Source organism: Gavia stellata, chromosome 3 (genome assembly GCF_030936135.1).
Source record: "Gavia stellata isolate bGavSte3 chromosome 3, bGavSte3.hap2, whole genome shotgun sequence".
In the NCBI taxonomy this organism is placed as follows: domain Eukaryota; kingdom Metazoa; phylum Chordata; class Aves; order Gaviiformes; family Gaviidae; genus Gavia; species Gavia stellata.
In genome coordinates, this window is record NC_082596.1 from 79,147,725 (window position 1) to 79,167,956 (window position 20,232).

The following is a 20,232-nucleotide window of genomic DNA, read 5'->3' on the forward strand; positions in this document are numbered from 1 at the left end:
TCTCTTTAATGTTCCCAAGTCCTGTGCCAACTTCATAACAAACCATACTGCAACAGGGCAAATAAGATATCTCATACCAAATTTTTGTTGGGTACATAGTACAACAAAATCAAAACTGAAAGAACAGCTTTTACAATTGGCTATTTTTATCATACAACAAATCCACAATAATACAACACAAATTAAAAAAAATAGTCATGAATCACCACCCAAACAATCACCACCCAAAAACATGTTGAAAAAGGACACCATTATTTAGTCATTTGAATTGTTCAGAGTCACTTTTCTAGCTCTGGAGTCAAGCTCAGCTGGTTCACTTTTTAGATGTGCAAAAAAGAGATGTGTGTTGTAGAAGTGGCATTGATGAATGCAAAGGACTTCAAAACCAAAGGTGTTTTTAGCTTGGAGGGTGGTGGTAGGTTTGGTGGGCATCTTTTATGTAGTCTTATTCTGCATTTCGTCTTGACCTCTGCCATATACCTTCCTATTCTCCTATAAAAATATCTCTGAAAGAAAAAAATTAATTTAGCAAGTACTTTTTACTTTTATATCAGCATATCTGAAGCAAAATACAACTACTAGAAACAATTCAGCAGCCAAGCAGGCTAGGTTGCTACTTAAGACCAACTTGACAGTTCAAGGACAATCTAGCTGCATATGGTTATCCATTTGCAGCAATGTTTCTTGTATAGGCTAACATTTTAAACACACCTGTGTTTAATTTTTTAATAACTTTATTAAAAGTTCAGATGCTAACAAACACAGCCATCAGAATATTAAATAAGCAAGGGATAAGAGACTTCAATTATATATATATTTTTTTTAATCTCTCTTTTGTTTATTGTATTTTTACCGTGTGTATTTATATTTTTCCTTTATAACAGTCGCTACCACAAGTGACAGTCTGAATGGCCAAATTTATTCTCTTAACCATGTGTGGTGTTTTAGACTTCTAAATGCTAATGCATGCTGGCCACAAGGACATAATTTCGTCTGGCTCGCTCCTGGAGTCACTAGTTATTTTAAGCAACAGCTTAAATTGGTGGATAAATGTCTGAAGTCTCAGTAACAAACATCAGCCTTCAAAAGTCAAGTGTGCATTACACTGTCAAATGTGACAGATGTCCCTATATATTTTCCCCTTCAGTTCTTTTCCCTCGTTGGTTCCTAAAGCATAAACCTCGGAACAACAACTACTGCTAACAGCTAGAGGCAAAAATGCTGTGCAGCTTCTTTCTCAAGAACAACAACAAAAAAAGAGTTGTGTTTAACTGACCATTATCTCAAAACTACTAGAGTTGCTTCAGGGTTAAAAGCTGGTTTCTGGTTTCAGGGCACTCCATCAGCAAACTGACTTTTAGTTTTGCTGCCTGAACTCATTGCCCCCATGCTACTCTGTGGGCAGCAGAGCTTCAAGAGAAACCAGGATTTGAATGAATAACTTACCCACAGCCATCCTTGTAATACTCATCTCTCCTTCACCACAGTCTGGGATGGCCTTGTATATTTTGTCTCCCATCTTTCCTGTCCCTTCCCTACAGTCAAACATGTGTCTGCCCTGAAATGTGAAGTTGCCCTGAGAAACGTTACAGAAATGCAACCCCCAGCAACTCTCCATTTTGGGCTGGATCTATTTACACAACAACAAGCAAGCAAGCAAGCAGTCTTTCTGATAACAGTAACTGGAATTGTGTCTCCCAGGGGATTTCCTCTGAAGACGGACAGTTCACTGTGGCACTGGAGTGAATTCCTCCTGGTCTGATAATTCCCACTTTTTTCCAAGGGAAGGCTTTTGTGGTTTGACTAGGAAGAGGACCATGCCACAGATCGGGTGCTTTCTTCATCTGCATGCATAAGTCCTCCTTATACAGAGAGTATAGTGACCTTGGTTTAATCTTCGACATAAGGCAATAAAAGACAAACATCATTAGACTATCCTTTCTCTGGTCTTCAATGTATCCTTTGATTTTAACCTCGATCACACCAGTGAAAGCAGAAGAGGCATGGAAAGTTCAAAAAAACAGCTGTCGTTCCAGCTGGGTAGGTTGCCTCCGTCAGTATCTCTGCATTCTCCAGCAGCTCCTACATGAAGCTTTCAGGACACAAAGTCTGCACACCAAAAAAAAGCTCTATGGTAAGAATAAGAAAAGAACTACTTCCTCCCAGGATTACCTTCGAACATAAGAAGATATAAGGATTGTCCTTCTCCTCTAGATTGTGAATGAGGAACAAAGCTAGGAATACAAATGAAACACTAAATCTTCATCCAACTAATAACAATACTAAGAAGCAACCTCAGAGGTCGTTACAAGAATAGCATATATGCTATTTTACAGTGACAGCATAACTTCCAATCACCAGCTTCTTCAAAAGGGTGTCATGAGCATGAATGAAAATCTGCACATATGTACTACACTAAGGTCCATCCTTAAATGCATTTCACCAGTCTTGAGGATTTATCCTAGCAAAATTATTTAATAGCATCATATACTTCTGCATTGTTGAATTGAATGTGGATTTTACACCACAAACAGTATTGTAAACATAATATTCAAAAGTACACTACTATAGTCTCAAATTTACCAGTACTTTCATCCACTGTGTTAGAACAGAGTCCCTGTACTGTGACTTTCAGACAAACTGAATGTTATTCTCACAGTTTTAAACTTGGAAAATCCCTGTAAAACAGAGGCATAAACTTTTAGTTACACATTGTATTCCTATCATGATAGTTTCAACTGTATATGCACCTTGATCAACACAACCTGTCATATTCTATTGTCGCTTGAGCATGCTCTCTTACTTCAGAGTATTGTGATCTGAAAACCAGGGATGAAGGCTTGAGGGATGTATTACATGAAGAAGCATAAATCTTCTAGGGAGAAATTACAACTTAAAAAATGAAACATTTGCTTAAAGTATGAGGTCCCAGAAGTTCTTTCTTTTTTGTCTACAAACTGACAAGTAAGATTATAGATCAGAATGCTTGCTAGATGCTATTTCTGCCATTAAAGCCTTCACACATAACTTGAGTCACCAGAGTTTGTCTACTCAAGTTAGAAGTCTTTAAGTTAAATCTAACCCATTTCTTTTCTCTAGCTGTTAATACCTGCTATATACCTAGCAAATCCTGCACCTTAATAGCTAGTGACCAGTAACTCTTAAATACACGTTCCCCACACTGGGATGGAAAGAAAGTGAAAGGGGAAGAACAAAGAAGGTAACACCATTCTTAATGCCTTTTGCCAGTACTGTAAACTCATTTCTACAGTGAAAGATGTTCCTCCATAAAGACAATGATCTTCCATGCATGAAGCTTTACACTGCACATTCACTACACATGCTTTTTCTTCCAAGTAATTCTGTCTTTTTCTCTCCTCACAGTATAACATGGCCCTGCTTCTGAAGTGAGGCCATTCTTCCTCTTAAATTTCAAATGGAAATGGATAGGCCAAGGGTACACTGCAACATTATTTTCCAGGACTTAGTAAAAAAAGCTGGAAATGAACGGTTTAATGGCAGAAGAGACTCCTCCTCTACTAGATGGTAGAAACATTTGGAATACATTTTTGAAGCTTGTTTTTTTTGAGTTTTGCACATCAATAACATATGTTGACATGTTCTACCAAACGTGGGTCCTGAAAGCAAGTGTGCTCTTCTGTAGTTATCGCTCTTGATGTGTTTTGCCTTTATGTTTTAACTCAATTAACTTTAATCATTAAACAGTATAATAATTACAGACACAGATTGCATGCATTTCTAACTGCTTTTATAATTAATTAGATAACTAGCTTCAGCTTAGGACAGCCACTAAAGAACACAGCATCCACACAGGTTCCGTCTTAACATTGCACTTACCTGTGCTGACTAAAAGAAATTGTAGTTGGCCAGATAAGGAATTGGTTGTGAATACTAAAAATATATCAAATCCCATGTCTAAAAAGTTAGTGAATTTCATATTATTTTCTTCATAGTGCCAGTAGATATGAAATATAATTGTTCCTAAAATTGCATCTAATACACAGGGAAATAAATTGAGGATTTTGCAAAGTAATTACAGTTATTTGGGATTTACAGCACTGAAAATGAAGTAAGAATACAGGCCATTACATATGACATGGTGTAGAGTCAAAACAGTAAATTGTTGGAAAATAAAGTTCTTAATCATTTCAGAAAAGAATGACGTGACTGTACCTCTCACCCCACACTCCCGATATTGTTTTTCTTTCCTTTGCTTATACATCAGACTCCTTTCCTACAACTCTCTTCAGAAAAGGAGACAATAAAAATGCATAAGGTAGAGATTTATACACTGAATTATACCTGCTATTAACATATAAATTTTATTAAAGCAGAACAGCTGTCTCATGCTTACCTTTGATTTGCCTTTACTGTAACAGGCTCTTTTAGTAGCTTCATCACATTGCCATTCCACTGCCTGCAACCAACAGGAATTAGTTAGAAATGCAGGGAACACGGAAATACAAACCTCAGAGTTATCTAAGCCCATGCTTGAGATATGCGCTTCAGGCACACTGATGATTAGCTGTGGGTGATTCTATCCATAATTGCCTTACAAGCTTTTTCTCAGAAATGTAGTTTTGCTGCTGATGGTTTTTCAGTGTCTTAATCCAAAGTGAAGCTGGCCATCCCCATGATACACTGTACCTACTGCTATGGGAGAAATAATCACCATCACATTTGACACTATTTAACCACTTCTGTATGAGTCTTATTAAGGTAAGCAGTTAGGAACACAGAGAAATGCTGACCCTCTCTCCCCAGCAGAGTTGGGCTGCATCAACACAGCATCTCTCAGCTCTGCCGAGAGACCTTGCGCCATGGGAAAATGTGCCCTGTTGTACTGTTTTTGCAGTATTTATCTCAGGCATTGAATGGAAATTTTAGTTTCTCAAGGTATGACTGCAGCACTAATCAGAAGGACTAAAACATCCATTCAGAGAAAGGAGCAACGGGCACACATAGAAGACAACAGTGAAACAGAGCACTGCAAAGCAGAAGCAATTTATCCTCATTTTTGAGCTGTCTCTCTGCTTCAACAGATTTATGCCCGGACTGTAATGCCTAGTCTGCATTACTACAGTTTCACTGCATGAGTTAACTCCAATTATTTCCATATTTAATATTCAACAGCTATGACTTATGAACTCTATTGTTCAGTGGAGCAGGTCGTATGCTTGGTGTTTATGTCCCAATACATGTACATGCTTGTATATTCTGTGTAGTCAGAATGCATTTTAAATCACTCTGTATTCTTTCCTCTCGACAGCACACATCCATGTGTTCTTTAGATAAAAATGCCACAAAGCACTATACATTTTATCAGGAAGAATTGAGATTTCTAAACTAACCACTGCTTCTTAATTATTGAACCACAGCTTTTTCATTTTTGTTTGCCAGGAAATAATGAAAGGCCATTCATTCAGATTTAATATAGGTAATTTTTTCTACCTGTCTTTTAATTGAGACTCTATTAATAGCAAATAGACTCTATAATTAATAAAAATGATAGGGTGAAGCCCCATTAAACTAAAGGGGAAAATGCTTTCAGAGTATACTCTGCAGTACTCTTTGATTTGTGTTTCAACAAGCCCAGGAATGAGCTTTTTCATTTCAGGGGGAAAAAAAGACTTATAAAAATTAATGCCATTACTTCTCTCTCTCCACCCCAAACCTTCTCACCTACAGTGTTTGCTTTTGCAGATGAACGACTACAGCATATTGGGGAATATATCGAAAACTTCTGGAAGAATCCACTCATGAATGACCCTAGCGTTTAAAACAAACTGTATCTAGCAGCATGAAAGAAATCTCATACTGAGTTAGATAAAAAATCAGCAATGTGTTAGACAAAAAAGCAGCAATGACTTAACTTTTTTGACTCTGTAATGAAAAAAGTTACGTACATCCATAATGGGGATCACAGTACGAAAGACTGCTCTTGGATGACCAATGTAAATTCCTAATCAATCCATTAGGACACCCTGAACCTATATGGCACTAGATACAAGTATCCAATACTGAATTTATTATCTTTAAACAACAGAAAAGGTTTCAAATGCCTGGAGAAACGCAAGAGTTACCAGTAGGAGGTCAGAGTGGAAAGATTTTGTGGAATACGGGTGCTTACAAGGAAGGTTTGAAGGAAGGTTCTTGCCAAAACTGAACTGAGAATATGCCAAGCATGAACAGCAGGAAGTAAGAAGACAGAAAGATTGGATTAAAGATAAAATGTTTATCAATAAATCAATTTTCAGTGATAAAATACCCAGCTTTCAATTGGCTCTAAGTCCACGGTAAAAGAATAATTTGAAGGAGAAGGATGTGAAATGCAAAAATTACACAATGTCACAAATCAAGAAAATTAAGTACATTTCTCAGGCACTGAAAGTTTTAGAAAAGAAAATCAACAGACTTTGAAGATGGGAAATTCAGAACTCAAAAGTGACAGTTCTTTAAGCTTTCCACAAAATCTGAGAAAAGCATACAATGCATCTCTCCAAGCAGGTCATGGTTGGAGAATCTGGGAACTCCAAGCGCATAATAATGCAAGTAAAATTTAGGACAAGTCAGGCAGAAGCTTTATTAACTCTGATCATAGTGAGAGAACATTGGAACAGCATCTCCCCCTCTGCTACCCTGTTCTCTGCCAAGTGATCACAGAGACCCCACCTATATACTGTTTCAGAAAAACAGGAGGTGAAACAAAACAATAATTTCAATGTTAGCAAAGCCAGATATCCATCCCTGGGAGGGATGGACTCCTTAAGGAGCTTGCTAACTGCCACGCTTCTAAGAAGGAATCAAACAGTAAATAACACGACAATATAGAGATATGGCTCTTGGTGGAGCCTGTAGGAGTGGCACACCCATTATTACCTTAGCTCAGAAATGGTGAGTTAGAAACAATCACAGACTGTTAGCTTTTAGTCCAATGTTCTTTTAGTTAGGATAAACATCTTAGCTACAGCTCTCAAATCTTAAATATTAATAATTTTACCACCACATCACAAAACCACTAACACCATTATTAGCATAACTGAAAATAAACTTTCTTCTCTTTCTTTGACATCCATGAAATGCATGGATTTAAAGAAAGATATTAAATATTAAAACATGATGCAATATTTCTGGATACCATATTTAACAGCACATACAAGAACCCAAATAGAATAAACTACTCTAACTGTATATAAATACATACGCTTGCAAGCTAACCAAATGGCAAACTCTTTGGGAAAACCCTGTTCATGACAACATATGCCAAAGGATTAATATTGTCTGGACAAGAAATAAGTACAGACACACTGGTGACAAAGCTAAGTGCCATCTTTGAAATCAAGTGTACTTATAGTCCTATAGCTCTGGGTTCCACTGCTGGAGGAGACCATAACAGAGCAGGCTGCAAACAAAGAATATTACAGAGGCATCTGAAGAGAGCTGAGTAGTTCAAACAGTTGTACTTTGGTCCATAAGGCTCCCGCATAGTTCAGTAATGCATGCATATGTCCTATTGCTTATTAAAGAAAAGAGCAGGTGTAGACAAACATTTCTATATACAACTCAATTTTTTCTTCTAATATTCAGGAAATTTGGGGGAGTTTCCCACAAAATGGAAATTCAGATATTCAACATAGCCTACCAGTAATATACAGGGGGAAGACAGGTGGAAAACTCCTCAAGTTAAATGTCATTTCAACGTGGAAAAAAGAGGACACATACGGATTGTGTTATTTCAGAAACAAGTGCAAAACCAGGTTTACTTTAAGATGTTACTGTTATCCACTGCTTGAGTTAAATTGACATATTCTCCTGCTTGATACTGTTTGCTAATATTTCCATGAAGTTCAGACAAGCAGTGCAAATATGATACACATACCATGTTGAGTATTTGATTCACTATGAAGGCCTACACAGCTAAAGTTTATCCTATCAGGATCTTTTCCTTCCTACATTTCTTAATAAGAAGCTCCAGTTTTCACACAGCAAAATACATCCTTCAGCATTCTGTGTACTGTTTTTAATTAACATCATAATTCTACTTAAGCTGGCAACAAAATTCATTGAACCAAATTATAGACACTGAAGTTTGTTCATTCTGGGGAAAGAGGAAACAGGGATCTGAATGTTAGTGCTAGAGAAAATAAGGATGGGTAGTACATCAGCTACTGCTACGCATCTTCACAAAGAACGTAGCTGCATAGGTTAAGGAGTAGGGTTTAAGGTAGCACATCAGTCTGTCTGATAGCAAGCTGACACTATTTACAGCAGTATGGCTTTTACAAATCCTGATATCAATATGGGCTTTCAAGCACCTCTATAAATGTAAAGCCTTGGCTTAGCTTGTTTCTAATTTCGCGATCTTCAGCATAACTACACTCTAGTAGACATAAATAAACCTTAATTACATAACCATCACCAGTAGAGCAGTGCAAAATGTTTGCAGTGAGATTTTTAGCCCTGTGAAAGTCAGTGTGGCCAACTCTAAAGACTGAACTTGACAGGTACAACTTGAACTTGACCCAGTGTAGTCTGATGAGGAAGTCACAGTTCACTTTTGAACACATACTGTTTTCTTCAATTAAAAAAGTGCACAAACCACAAAGCTCCATACAGATTAGACATGAAATCAGACTGAAGAGAAACATGGCTTTGGTGTACACTTAACTCTAAGTTTGAACTCAAGTTTCAAACTGATGGCAGGCATATTTTTGTAAAAGCTCAATTGTAAATAACTATATCGGTGTTTTAAACATTACATTATTGATGTTTGCAAAGTGCTTCAAAAACTTCAGATGAAATCCCTCCGGGCATTTTCAAGGGGTAGTGGGAGGAGAGAAATTCAAGCCCAAGAAGAAACAAATTCCAACTCAAGCTATATAACGAAACTATCATCTTCAAAATGAAGAAAAATATACATCCAATACCCATCTATGTTAAGTTAAAACTTACAGTATTAAAATCAATCATATTCTTTGGAAGAACAAATATATTTCAGTAACTTCTCTGGATGAATGATTGAGAGTCTTGCTTAAAAGTTAAACTATTGTATCTTCAGCAGGCAAACTAAATAAATGCAAAGAAATTAGCTCCAATGGAAAACAAAAGAAAATCTCCAATCTAAACTGATTTATCCAAATACCTTAGAAGAACACTAAAAGAGCATCATGAAAAGTGTAGAAGCAGTGAATAATGTTCACGTGTCCCTTCCATTTAAGAAATAACTTCAAGGGATTCTCTTCATGCCCAACATGCAGCAACAATATAAGTCCCCAGGCAAGACATCTGGAGGTCCATTCCAACCTAAATTATTCCATGAATTTCCAGAAAAATTACAAAATACAAGAAAGGGAAAAAAAAAATCAAACCCCGAAGTAATTAACTTTAATAAGCCCCTTTCTACAATTATTACTTTAATCAGTAAATGCAGACAGGAAATTTGAAGACAATCAAGAAAGGACTGGTCAATTAGAACGTGTTAGGTGAGATATGTATTAGTTGTACTTACAGGTCAACAAGAAATGCATGGCTTTCACCTACAGTGAAAGCTGTACACCTAACTGAGTACAATCAGATCTCCTGGAAGAACTATGCTCCTATAGCTACACAGACACTCGTAACGTATACATGCAGACAGGTACACATTCATATGTATTTTTATATATTAACTTCTTTGAAGTGTAGAAACAGAATGTACTGTTACATTTCATAGAGAAATAAGTTAATTAGTCAAGAACCAAAAAATGAACAGAACAGTATTCCAGACAGATGGTCCAGCACTTCTTAGGCAGATGGCTCTGCTAATTAGATACTGGCAAAAATAACATTAAAGAAGATGGTTTAATTACACAATGCCAAAAATTAACAACTACATGACATTTCCTTTTTTCTTTTTCATTATCTGCTTGCTTTCATCTCTTAAATCATGGATTTAAACAATACTCTGGAGAGTTGGGGTATAATGGCAATAACCATAATAATGTATGTCAACAAACATGAGTAATACCGCCTTATTGTTCACATCAGTCCAGCAACGGGATGGCTTCAAAAAGTTGTGACATGTTTGCTGAGGGTGTCTTGCAACCAGCCTAATTAGCTCTCAATGAACATGTATGCTGGAGTCTGAAAGCTGAGTTTAAAGAGACCATAAAGAAAGTGTCAGGATCGTAAATGCAAAGAACAAAGGTACCCACAGCGAAGTATACCAGCGAGATATTAGCAGCAAATTAGCAGCCACAGAGTTAGTGGTGGTTTTGATGGTTACCAGAAATTTTAAGGCGTGCTTTGGTACAATGACATCCTTGCTTCCAGCAAATATGTAAAGCAACTTAAGAAAGATTTATACCTCTCTATGCTTCAGAGGAACCATTTCCCTTGCTTTCCACAGAGTCATGACCCCTCGTCCTTGCAGTCATTATTGCTGGAGCTGTCATTCTTGCCAATAGGCTCCTGGCAAACAGTCAACTTTGGAGAGTGATCATCCTCTGTGGAAAAACTAGAGTAAAATATTAAAAAGGGACTTCCCTTTAACACAGCTTTCCCTTTTGGCTCACCAAAAAAGGTCAAGCTGGTTTCTGGGCACTAAAGGCATGCTGGTTAGGCTTTCATATGAAGTGATAGGCCAGCAGCTCATACAAGAAGTCCAACACTGTATGGACAACTTTACTAATTGGCTACAGTCACTGCAGTATCTTGCCACCAATTACCGCATGTAACAGCCAGTTCTCCTGGGAATAACATTATGTGTGTTTTCATTTGTTCAGAACCAGCTTTTACTGTTCATCCACAGTTAGAAAATTACAGTTTCTTATAAAGTAAGCAGTGTGAAATATATGAAAATAAACATCAAATCATGCTCGAATTTTCCAGGGTTTGAAATTCAATAGAAACTGAGATCCCCTGATAGATACATAATTCCATACTTAAACCAAGTAATACATAAAGCTTTATATGGCTTCAAGGAGCTGATGTCAATTTTATTTCAAATATACTGGCCTGAAGTACATAAAAAAAAGTGAGGAGAGAAGTACATACCCTGCAAATTCATGAAGTAGCCAAAGTTTTAATTAGCTTATTTTATTGACCATGCAAATAAATAGTTGTTAAAAATTGTCAGCATTACTATGATAAAATTAAAAGAAAAAGTTAAGCATATTAGAGAAGAATTTAGAGTTACTAAGTCTTTAACAAACCCACAGTGTTGGGCTACTCCACTGACTTTAATGACACAAGACTCTGCCCAAGACTGAACTTTCACAAATGCCACCTACCCATCCACCTGTGCATTCCTCTCTTTGTCATCTGCAAAGATTTCTAAATGTCACAAAACATCCATTTGGTTTATATTTAACAGAGACAGTTTTATAGAGGAAAATGCAATTCCAAACCTGGAAGTTAGCAACTCAAAAGTTGAGTATGTTCGGAACTAGGGTTTTTAGTCCTGCTCCCAGAGGATTATTCAAAAAAAACTATGACTTTCAAAGTTTTGAATGTCCCAGTTTGGCGTTTTGAGGCTTTTACAGTTTTTATGGACATTTAAAAATTTAATGCAGGATTGTGCTGAAGGGGTAAAACAAAAAAATGTTCTTGCATTACCAAACTTGGCAGCCATTCAGCAGGTAGGAATGACATTTCATAACATATTTTTAATGCACATTCTGAAATTATACTACATACAGTAAATTTAATGTATTGAATAAATTATATGTGAATCCTTTAAGATTTAACATCTGTGTTAGCACACTGAGTTTTAAAGCATTTCCTGCTTTTTGGCAAATAAGATTGATTTTAGTAGGCTCCAAGACCTTTTGAAAGCAACATTTCATTTTGTTTTTTTACAAATAGTGTTGTAAACTTCTAGGTACCGATAAGAAATGTCAGGATTCTCTTTACTTCAAGGAAGGGAAAGGTACTTCAATGTAATTTCATACTCATCAGCACCCTACATTAAATAAAAGAGTAAGTGGAGAAGAGTCCCCTGGCACCGAAGTGCCACAAAGTGTTGGTTTGGGCCTTGAGCATAGGCAGGCAGAAGTTTATTTTCCTGTACACCTGCTCATTGCTGCTAAGAAACATGGAAACGAGAAAGGAGGAGGCAGCACTGGAAGGTGTGCCATCTTATCCCAGTTTAATTTGCTGTTCAAGACAGCCATGCTGGTGTGGATGTGGGATTAAAGAAGGAGCTCAGCAATCAGTGCTCCTTATCTCTCAGCCACAGACAGTCAAGGAAGGTATGGCACTTCAGAAGACTCTGCAAATCAAAAACCTACCTGAAATAATTTCTGAGAGGTACAGTCAACATACTGTATCTTGCCCCTGAGATGTCAAAGACAGCTGTATTATAGCTTCCAGATATAAATTCACAAAAACAGATGAACCTGAGAGATATGGTGGAGGATGAAATTTATAACGTCTTCTAAGTCATACTGAATATCTCAGACTACAAAAAAGAAATCTTTGTATTCCTATGTGTATGTATATAATTTTGTACATAATGTCTCATTAGGAACAGAATAACAATTTTATCAGAATTTTAATTTGTCTTTTTTACTTACTTATTCAAATAGTTTGGCCATTAGGCTTTAGTGACAGCAGGCTTGATTCTGTTCATAGTAATGCACATCTATAGTTCTTGAGAAAATATTACAGTGACTTTACAATAATTGTTATTTACAATAGTAAATATATTCTGAAAAGTTAGCCTAAGAATGGCATCTTACAAGACAGTAAAGAGACAAACATTGTTGAAGGAACTTTAACATATATATGACCATTAAATATGCAACCAAATCAAGGTAAGAAGATTTCAGACAAATGAAAGCAGAAAGAAAGCAGAATGCTAACAACGGAAGAAATGTAAGAATCATCAATTTGTACATCTTGTCCAGTGAAAAGCCAGTGAAGAAATAAATGGTTCAACAGCACAGAGCTACAAACAGGAGATTTTCTACATTCTTCTACTTAAATTAATTGACCAGAAAGGTGATTTTGGAAAATCAAGATTAATTTTTCTTCTTGTCATTTAAGAATAACACATAGATATATAAGACATTTAGAAAGTGGATGGGGCAAAATGGAAGACAATAAGAAAAACATCACCAAATTTCCAAAGAGTTGGCAACAGGGCTGATGGTAGCACGACTGACAGTTCACTCAGGGAAAGAAGAAACAAAGAAATTTTTATTTCGTCTATGTTTACTTTAAAAAAATTGGATTTAATTTGACAAACGCTAAGATAATCTGAGACACAAACCAGCAAGAATATGGAGAAGAATAAAAAGTAAAGAAGCACATAAATGAGTGTCACCAACACAGAGATAATATTGTGAGCTGTGGAGAAAAGGAAAAAAGAACAGCAGACAGAAAAATACTCATTAAACACAAAGAGCAAAAGATGCTTATTAAAACAGGAAAGCTTGAACCTATAGCTACTAGGAAAATCACTGGAGTGTAGCTGCACTGTTAAATTATACAGAAATCAAGGGTGAGAAAGACAAACAGGAGCATCAGGACTAAGGAGAGTATCTGCTCAGAATACGAAAAAGTCTTCAAGAGACTATCATGTACTCCAGTTGCAATGGAAGGAGCAGAGGGAACAAGGAAGCCCATAATGCAACTTTAAATCACAATTTCATGGTGAAGATTTGAGATAAGAGTGAGGCTATGAAAAAGCCTGAATTTAAGTTCATTTTTCTCTTTTTTTGACACAAGTGAATGGTCTGGAGTAATGTCAATGACACATGGAGCTTTTCACCTCCAGGTTATGTGTTAAACATCATTCAAGTTACTAATTAGTGGAGGTCAGTGACATCTGGTAACCTAGTATTAGCTATGTGAAATGAATGGGTCATTTCTATCCAATTTCTAAAAGACAAACATTCAGACCCAAATGAGTCATAATTGGCCATTTTTGCAGAGCCAATAGAATGGCTGCTTAGAGGGAAAGAAGTACCCCTGTTTATATATAAAGGTGTTACCTCATTCTGCGTTGACAAGGAATCTTGGAAAAGCAGTCACTGAAACAATTGTCACCATCATCATATTTTAACAATTCGCCTCCAACTTTTTCCCTCCTATTTCCCTCCCTGCTGACCTCATATTTCAGCAGACATGGGACAGTTGAACAACTCTACTCAACCTTTAGACTAGGCCTAAGGATTCCAGCCAATGTGCTCCAAAGAAAACAACAATGAACAAGATGTGATAAAGGGGGATAAGTTTTGTGTCACTTGCAGCTAGAGGGTATGTTGCAGGTAAAACACTCTAGAGCGAGGGAATTTTATTTGACTTCATTTATTGCCAACCACCACAAACCTCAGTCCGTCAAAATTCCTCTGGTAAGGAAGGTAAGTCACTGAGTATGCTTTCAGTTTCCTCAGTGGATGATCTTCACTACTAATCAACTGGATTCTTAATGGCAGAGAGACAAAAAAATAATCATTACTTTCTAAGAGTGTTTAAAAGATTAAATTGACAATTTGTATTTCAGACTGAGATTAAATTTTCATAGATTTGATAAATAATTAACACTTGTTTTAAACCTGAGAAATCTGTTATAAATGGTCATGAGCACATTTGTAGAAAACACTACTGATGGACCTATGTAATCAAATGTAACTATTATCTGACACACTGAGTAATCACTTATAACAATAGGTTGACTGTGTAACACAGTAAATTAATCATTAATTAGACTGCTAAAAAGTATTTATGCAATGAAACTTAATAAATAACTGATAGCCATTCAGTATATGCCCTTGTTACTCAGTGAGTATCTGCTGTGCACCCAAACCCACACTGTGACAGGTGAACCTCTGATGATTTTTGCAAAAGAGCTTTTGTTCTAAAATCAAAATGGAGGAGGAGAAAAACAATCACAGTCTGTGTGATGTGATGCCTGGTGTACAGACTGGGAATTCTGTATTTGTTATTACTGCATGATCCATTAGCATTAGAGGATCATGAACAAAGAAAGATAAATAGTTCATAAAACACTGATGCGTAGCTAAATGTGTCAGATGCTTTGTGAAATGTTTTACTGATAAGCTCCTAGATTATTCTATAGTGATAGTAATTTGGCAGAAGTTTCTAACTGCATTCTTTCTTTGGAGTTTTTCAAGTGGAAAAATCCCAAATATTTGTAAAAAAAATCACACTTCCCCAAAGACCCATGTCTCCACTTCTAAATAACACAGATGTCTTTGCTGACACTTTTCTGGAAGCCGTATAGGGATAAGGTAGCCATGGGAGAATTCACCAAGCAAGGCAAAAACACTGGTATCATAGATGAGACAGAACCTTGAAGAGCAACACCCGTATCATCCATGGAATAAACTGGAAGGGTGATAGGCCCTTAAAACTAAAGACAGAAAGCTCAAATCTCAATTTATATCAAGAAAGTCAAAGTAAAGGAGCCCTTAAGTGTTGAGAAAGTATCTCCTAAATTTCAGTGACACACAAAAAACGTAGTAGCAATCTCACACAGGGAGCCTAATCGAAGAAATGTATTTCTGAACCAGCTGTCTGATGCTCTCCTCCTCCTCCTGTAGCCTCTTTTCCATTTTTCATGGTTTAGAAACCCTTTGATTGCTGCATTGGAAGAACGATATTGTACTTAGGTATTTTTCTCCCAGAAGAAAGCTCAGTGGAGGTAGCTATAAAAACATGATAAATAAAGCTCATTCAACAGGATGCTCAGTGCAACTGTTAATAAGGCATATCTATGCAGCCATGGGACTATTATTTATTTTGCAGATGCCATCAGCTTTTCCCCATCAAATTATACCTTATTAACAATTTGTCCCCTGATGGGTATGTTATAGTTCTTAGCTTTTTAACACTGGTTTATGTTGGATACTATTTTAGAACTATAAACAGAAAGTAACAAAAACTTTTTTCTATTACTAGGAATGATTTCTTAAAAATCCTCCTGTGCTTTTTCTGCTGAAGTGAGTCCTTTGAAGTCAGTGTTCCAAAGCCCAGAGCTTTTACCATAGCAAAACAGTCCAAAATCAAAGGGAGTTTTGTCTAAGAAGAACAGAAGAATGGCTAGAAATTGTAAACATTCTCAATATTCACTATAGAAAAGGGACCTCTTCTGCACAGTAACTTATAATAGGAAACCCCCTTAGCATAATGCCTGAAGTACTGAAGAACTTTAGAATTAGACCAAAGTCTATTCATTTACAGTTCTTACTTTCCTGTGAATAGTGAAATGGGTTTGAAACTCAGATCAGGCTGAATGCACCTCTACAAAGCTGCAAAGTCAGAAAGCTCTAAAAAATCAAAATTAATTTTCTATTTTAAGTGTAATATATATAACTATCTATATATAGATAATTATATATATTTTATATATCATTACATATATTCTATATTTTGATATATCGTTATAAAAATAAAGATTTCTCAATATTATTGAGGGAAAAATAAAGGATAATCTTTATCTCCGATTAAAAAAAAAAAAAAGAACTTCATACAAAAAACACCACTGAATTTGTATTTGCCTTCAAGCGCAGGGAGGAATATGTATTCTTTTAAAACAATTCAATGGCACAAACATTTGCTTAGCATTTCTCCACACTATTCAGTGTGATGCACACTTAAGAAGCTCTAGGTATTCAGAGCAGCCAAATCAAAATTCACAGAGTTCAAGAAATAAGACCTGTTATGCTTTTGAAAGATATTATGAGATTTTAATAGCGACATTCTGAATAGTCTGTCAGTCTCCTTGCAGATTCTGTAACCTCTACTTGCAGTGGAGTTTTTTTCCCATGGAAAATGCCTGCTGAAATTTTTCAATACCTACTGAAATTACTCAGCTCTTTTACCCAAATTCAAGGAACACATAAAAACTCACTGAGAGCCCAAGACTCATGGTAAAACTTGCATCTATAGACATGTTACTTTCACTCTGAAAACAGAATGGCTACAAATCAAAAAGAGTTGGGGGGAAAAAATAGACTTAAAGAACACATAGATTTAAAGAAGTAAAGGGAACTCACATATTTAAAATAAATCTGCAATGCAAGCAAGGTTATTGCCTCCTCAGGGAAGATATTTAAGGCCTAAACTCAGAACCAAACAAAACCTTCCTGTAAAAAACTTTCTTTAAGTACACTTCAGCCCTGAATTTTCAACTGTTTGCCAGCACATAGACTCTTATACTGCCTGGGATCTTCAAGGAGAGAATAAGGCTTTACCTCAAGTTACCTGCAGGACTTGGATCTGAGTCTACGCTAAAGGAAAGAGATGAAGACCCACGCTTTTTAGCTTTACAATACAGAAACTGTCCTAGAAAAAAGGAGCAGGCACATCAGTGAATCTTGCTTGCTCTGATCCTCATTTTTAAAACCAGGGTAGAGATATCCTTTTGGCCTGCATGTTAACTATGACTGAGAAGCTACATAACCAATTCCTCAAGCAGAAGTGGAACTTCACATCAGTAGCCTAAGACACGTCCTGTCTCACTGCCAGATCTTTTCAAGGACAATGCCCACATAACTTTTCAAATGGATTAAAACAATGCATTCTTTTCTAGCCACGCTCTTAGAAATGGCACTAGATAATTTCTGTCAACATTCATCCAGGCTATCAGTGTTCTGTGTTAATCATGGTGCTTTGAAGTCAGACACTTTTAATATTAATTCTAATCTATGAGTTAAAGGAGAAAGCAGAGGGAAGGCGGGACAGAAAGAAGAGCATGTGTATGAAAGAAGAGTGTGTGTATATTTAAAAACCATGCTAGGATGTAGGCTGCTTGGCTGGCTGCCAGATGCCCACCCAGCTGCTTTCTCATAAATTCATTTTGTTGCCAATTAAAAATAGAGCAGGATGGTGAGAAACAAAGACAAATCTAAAACACTTCCCCACCACCACCCTTTCACAGGATCAACTTCATCCCTTCACTCCGGACTTCTCTACCTCCTACCCCCCAGCAGTCCAGGGGGATGGGGACTGGGGGGCTGTGGTCAGCCCATAACACCTCTTCTCTACCGCTCCTTCCTCCTCACACTTTTTCCTACTCCAAACAACATTCACAGCTAGAGGCCCTTTTTTTTAATCCAAAATTATTTTGAAAGTTGCAACTCTGTGAGAAAGCAGTTCCAGTTAATCCCACAAAATCTATGCTTTAGCGAGATTTGGCAGATAGATTTCAACGTGAGCTGCACGCAAGCAAGGACCAGACACTCCACTGAGAAACAGAAGCAACAAAAAAACCCCAAAACTTGAACATCATGCCACTGTATTGGAATTATGGAATTATTACATGGATGTATATATTACGGTGATACACTATATAAATTTAATTATGTAAAAATTATATATTTTTATTATGGAATTATTATATGCACGTTTGTCAATTTTTTGCTTTGATTCCGCACTTCTTTGGTAATAGTTTCCACACTGCCCTCTTCAAATCATCCAAAATGCAATGTGAATATCTTCATTCATGATGCTCTCCATTTGCCAGAAATCAGTTCAGGGAAAAAAAAAACCAAGGTTCTTCTCACAGCCACTTTAGCTCTTAAAAGTATTGATTCTGATGCATACCTTTTACCTTCTTTGGTTTTTAATCACTCTTCAAAAAATATATGTATGTTTCTATTCTTACATGATAGATCAGATTGCACTGAAAATTATGAAGATCCATTAACACACAATGTATTTTTATGACTAATCAATAGGGCTAAACAGACCTTTACTATAATAATCTGCTTCCAACTCTTGGTACTTCACATCTTTCTGAAACCTCCAAACCTCCACCATTTAGACTGAAATTTTTCTCTGCTAGAGAGGAAAATATGAGCAAAAGAACTTATTTGTAAGAATGAGAGAAGAAGAAAATAAACTTTTTCAATTGCTCTACTTGTAAAACTCTTTTCTGCCTCTTTCTTCTTATACACACACAATCACAAAGCAATGGGGGTGAAAATAAGATAACATAGTAGGCAGCTTTTTGAGAAGTTCTATTCTGTGCTTGAACAGAAAAAACTCCTGATTTTACAAAGTTATTAGGGCAGCAAAATTCAGAACAGAATTAGGATTATGAATGCACATGAGCTGGATTTTGCATTTTTTTTTCTCATTTTTCTGGGACGATTAAATAACATCTCAATAACTTTATAGCGATGGTTGATGTCCTCAGGCAAGGAAATTCAATTGTTCAAAATAAATTCTTCTGCACCAAAAAAAATGCCCTTGGCAAGAACATTATGCGTTCCCTAAAAGATAAACTGCTACTGCTAGTACTGATAACAATAACAGTAACACCAATAATAGCAATATTAAAGCAAAAGAGTAAACTATACAAGTAAAAAGGGGTACCCCAAAATGAGATGGGTATATACTTCACTTCAGCGCACTGACTGCCCCCCTTACAGTTGGAACTAACTGCTAGAGCAGGAGAATACTCGAAGCACAGCTGTATTAACAGAATTCGAAAAAAACTAAACTAAAAGTAATGTAAAATAAAAGCTATCATACCAGTAAGCAAAAATAGGAAGAGGAAGACATAAGGCTTTAGTCTTTGATAGTTTTAATCTTCTTCTCTTACTCCACTGTCCCAAATCCACTGTCAACAAATTGCTGCACTAGATTAATGACAGTTAGGAATTATTTTTGTACTCATCAGTTGAATTCCTTCCTTCCAAACATATCCTTGGACTCTTCTATGGTGGAATTAACTCACTAAATGTGCTAACAAAATGAGCACATTTTAACTAACCAGCCCAGTAACCCACCAAATGTCTCCTAATGCTTACATGGGCAACTTACAGTATACAGTAGTCATAGCATCAATAAATACAAACTTGTCTCAATAAATGTGCAATAAATGTTTTTAATCTCAGTATAAATTCCACACAAAATCATGTTTGATGTTGTGCTAGCTGAAAGTTATTTTCTAACATACGTTATTTTTCTAGTATAGATGTAGCTTGTCATGTCTTACTGTCAAAAGAATGCTAGCTTTCCAAATGTGATAAGCCAAGCGGGAATCTCAATCACTTGGCTGTTGTTCTTGTTTTAATGAAGAGAGATTGGTATCTCAAGAATCCTGGCCATGGGGGGTGGGGATAATGCAGATGTGATGCAGGGCAGAGCACAGATAACAATTCTGACTTGGTAACAGTCTGAACATACTTAAAATGCATTCTTTCAAATCCCTCCCACTGTCCCCACCACAATAACATCTCTTATCGAAGTTTCATC

At 36.4% G+C, this 20,232-nt stretch overlaps 1 protein-coding gene across 1 annotated transcript in view; it reads right to left on the reverse strand.

The window, feature by feature from the left end:
* SEMA5A (semaphorin 5A) overlaps positions 1-20,232 on the reverse strand; it is a 345,320-nt gene that overhangs the window by 153,588 nt on the left and 171,500 nt on the right. Inside the window, exon 6 of the mRNA XM_059836141.1 lies at positions 4,376-4,438. Coding sequence (XP_059692124.1) covers positions 4,376-4,438 — 63 coding nt within the window. The remainder of the gene's footprint in view (positions 1-4,375; positions 4,439-20,232) is intronic.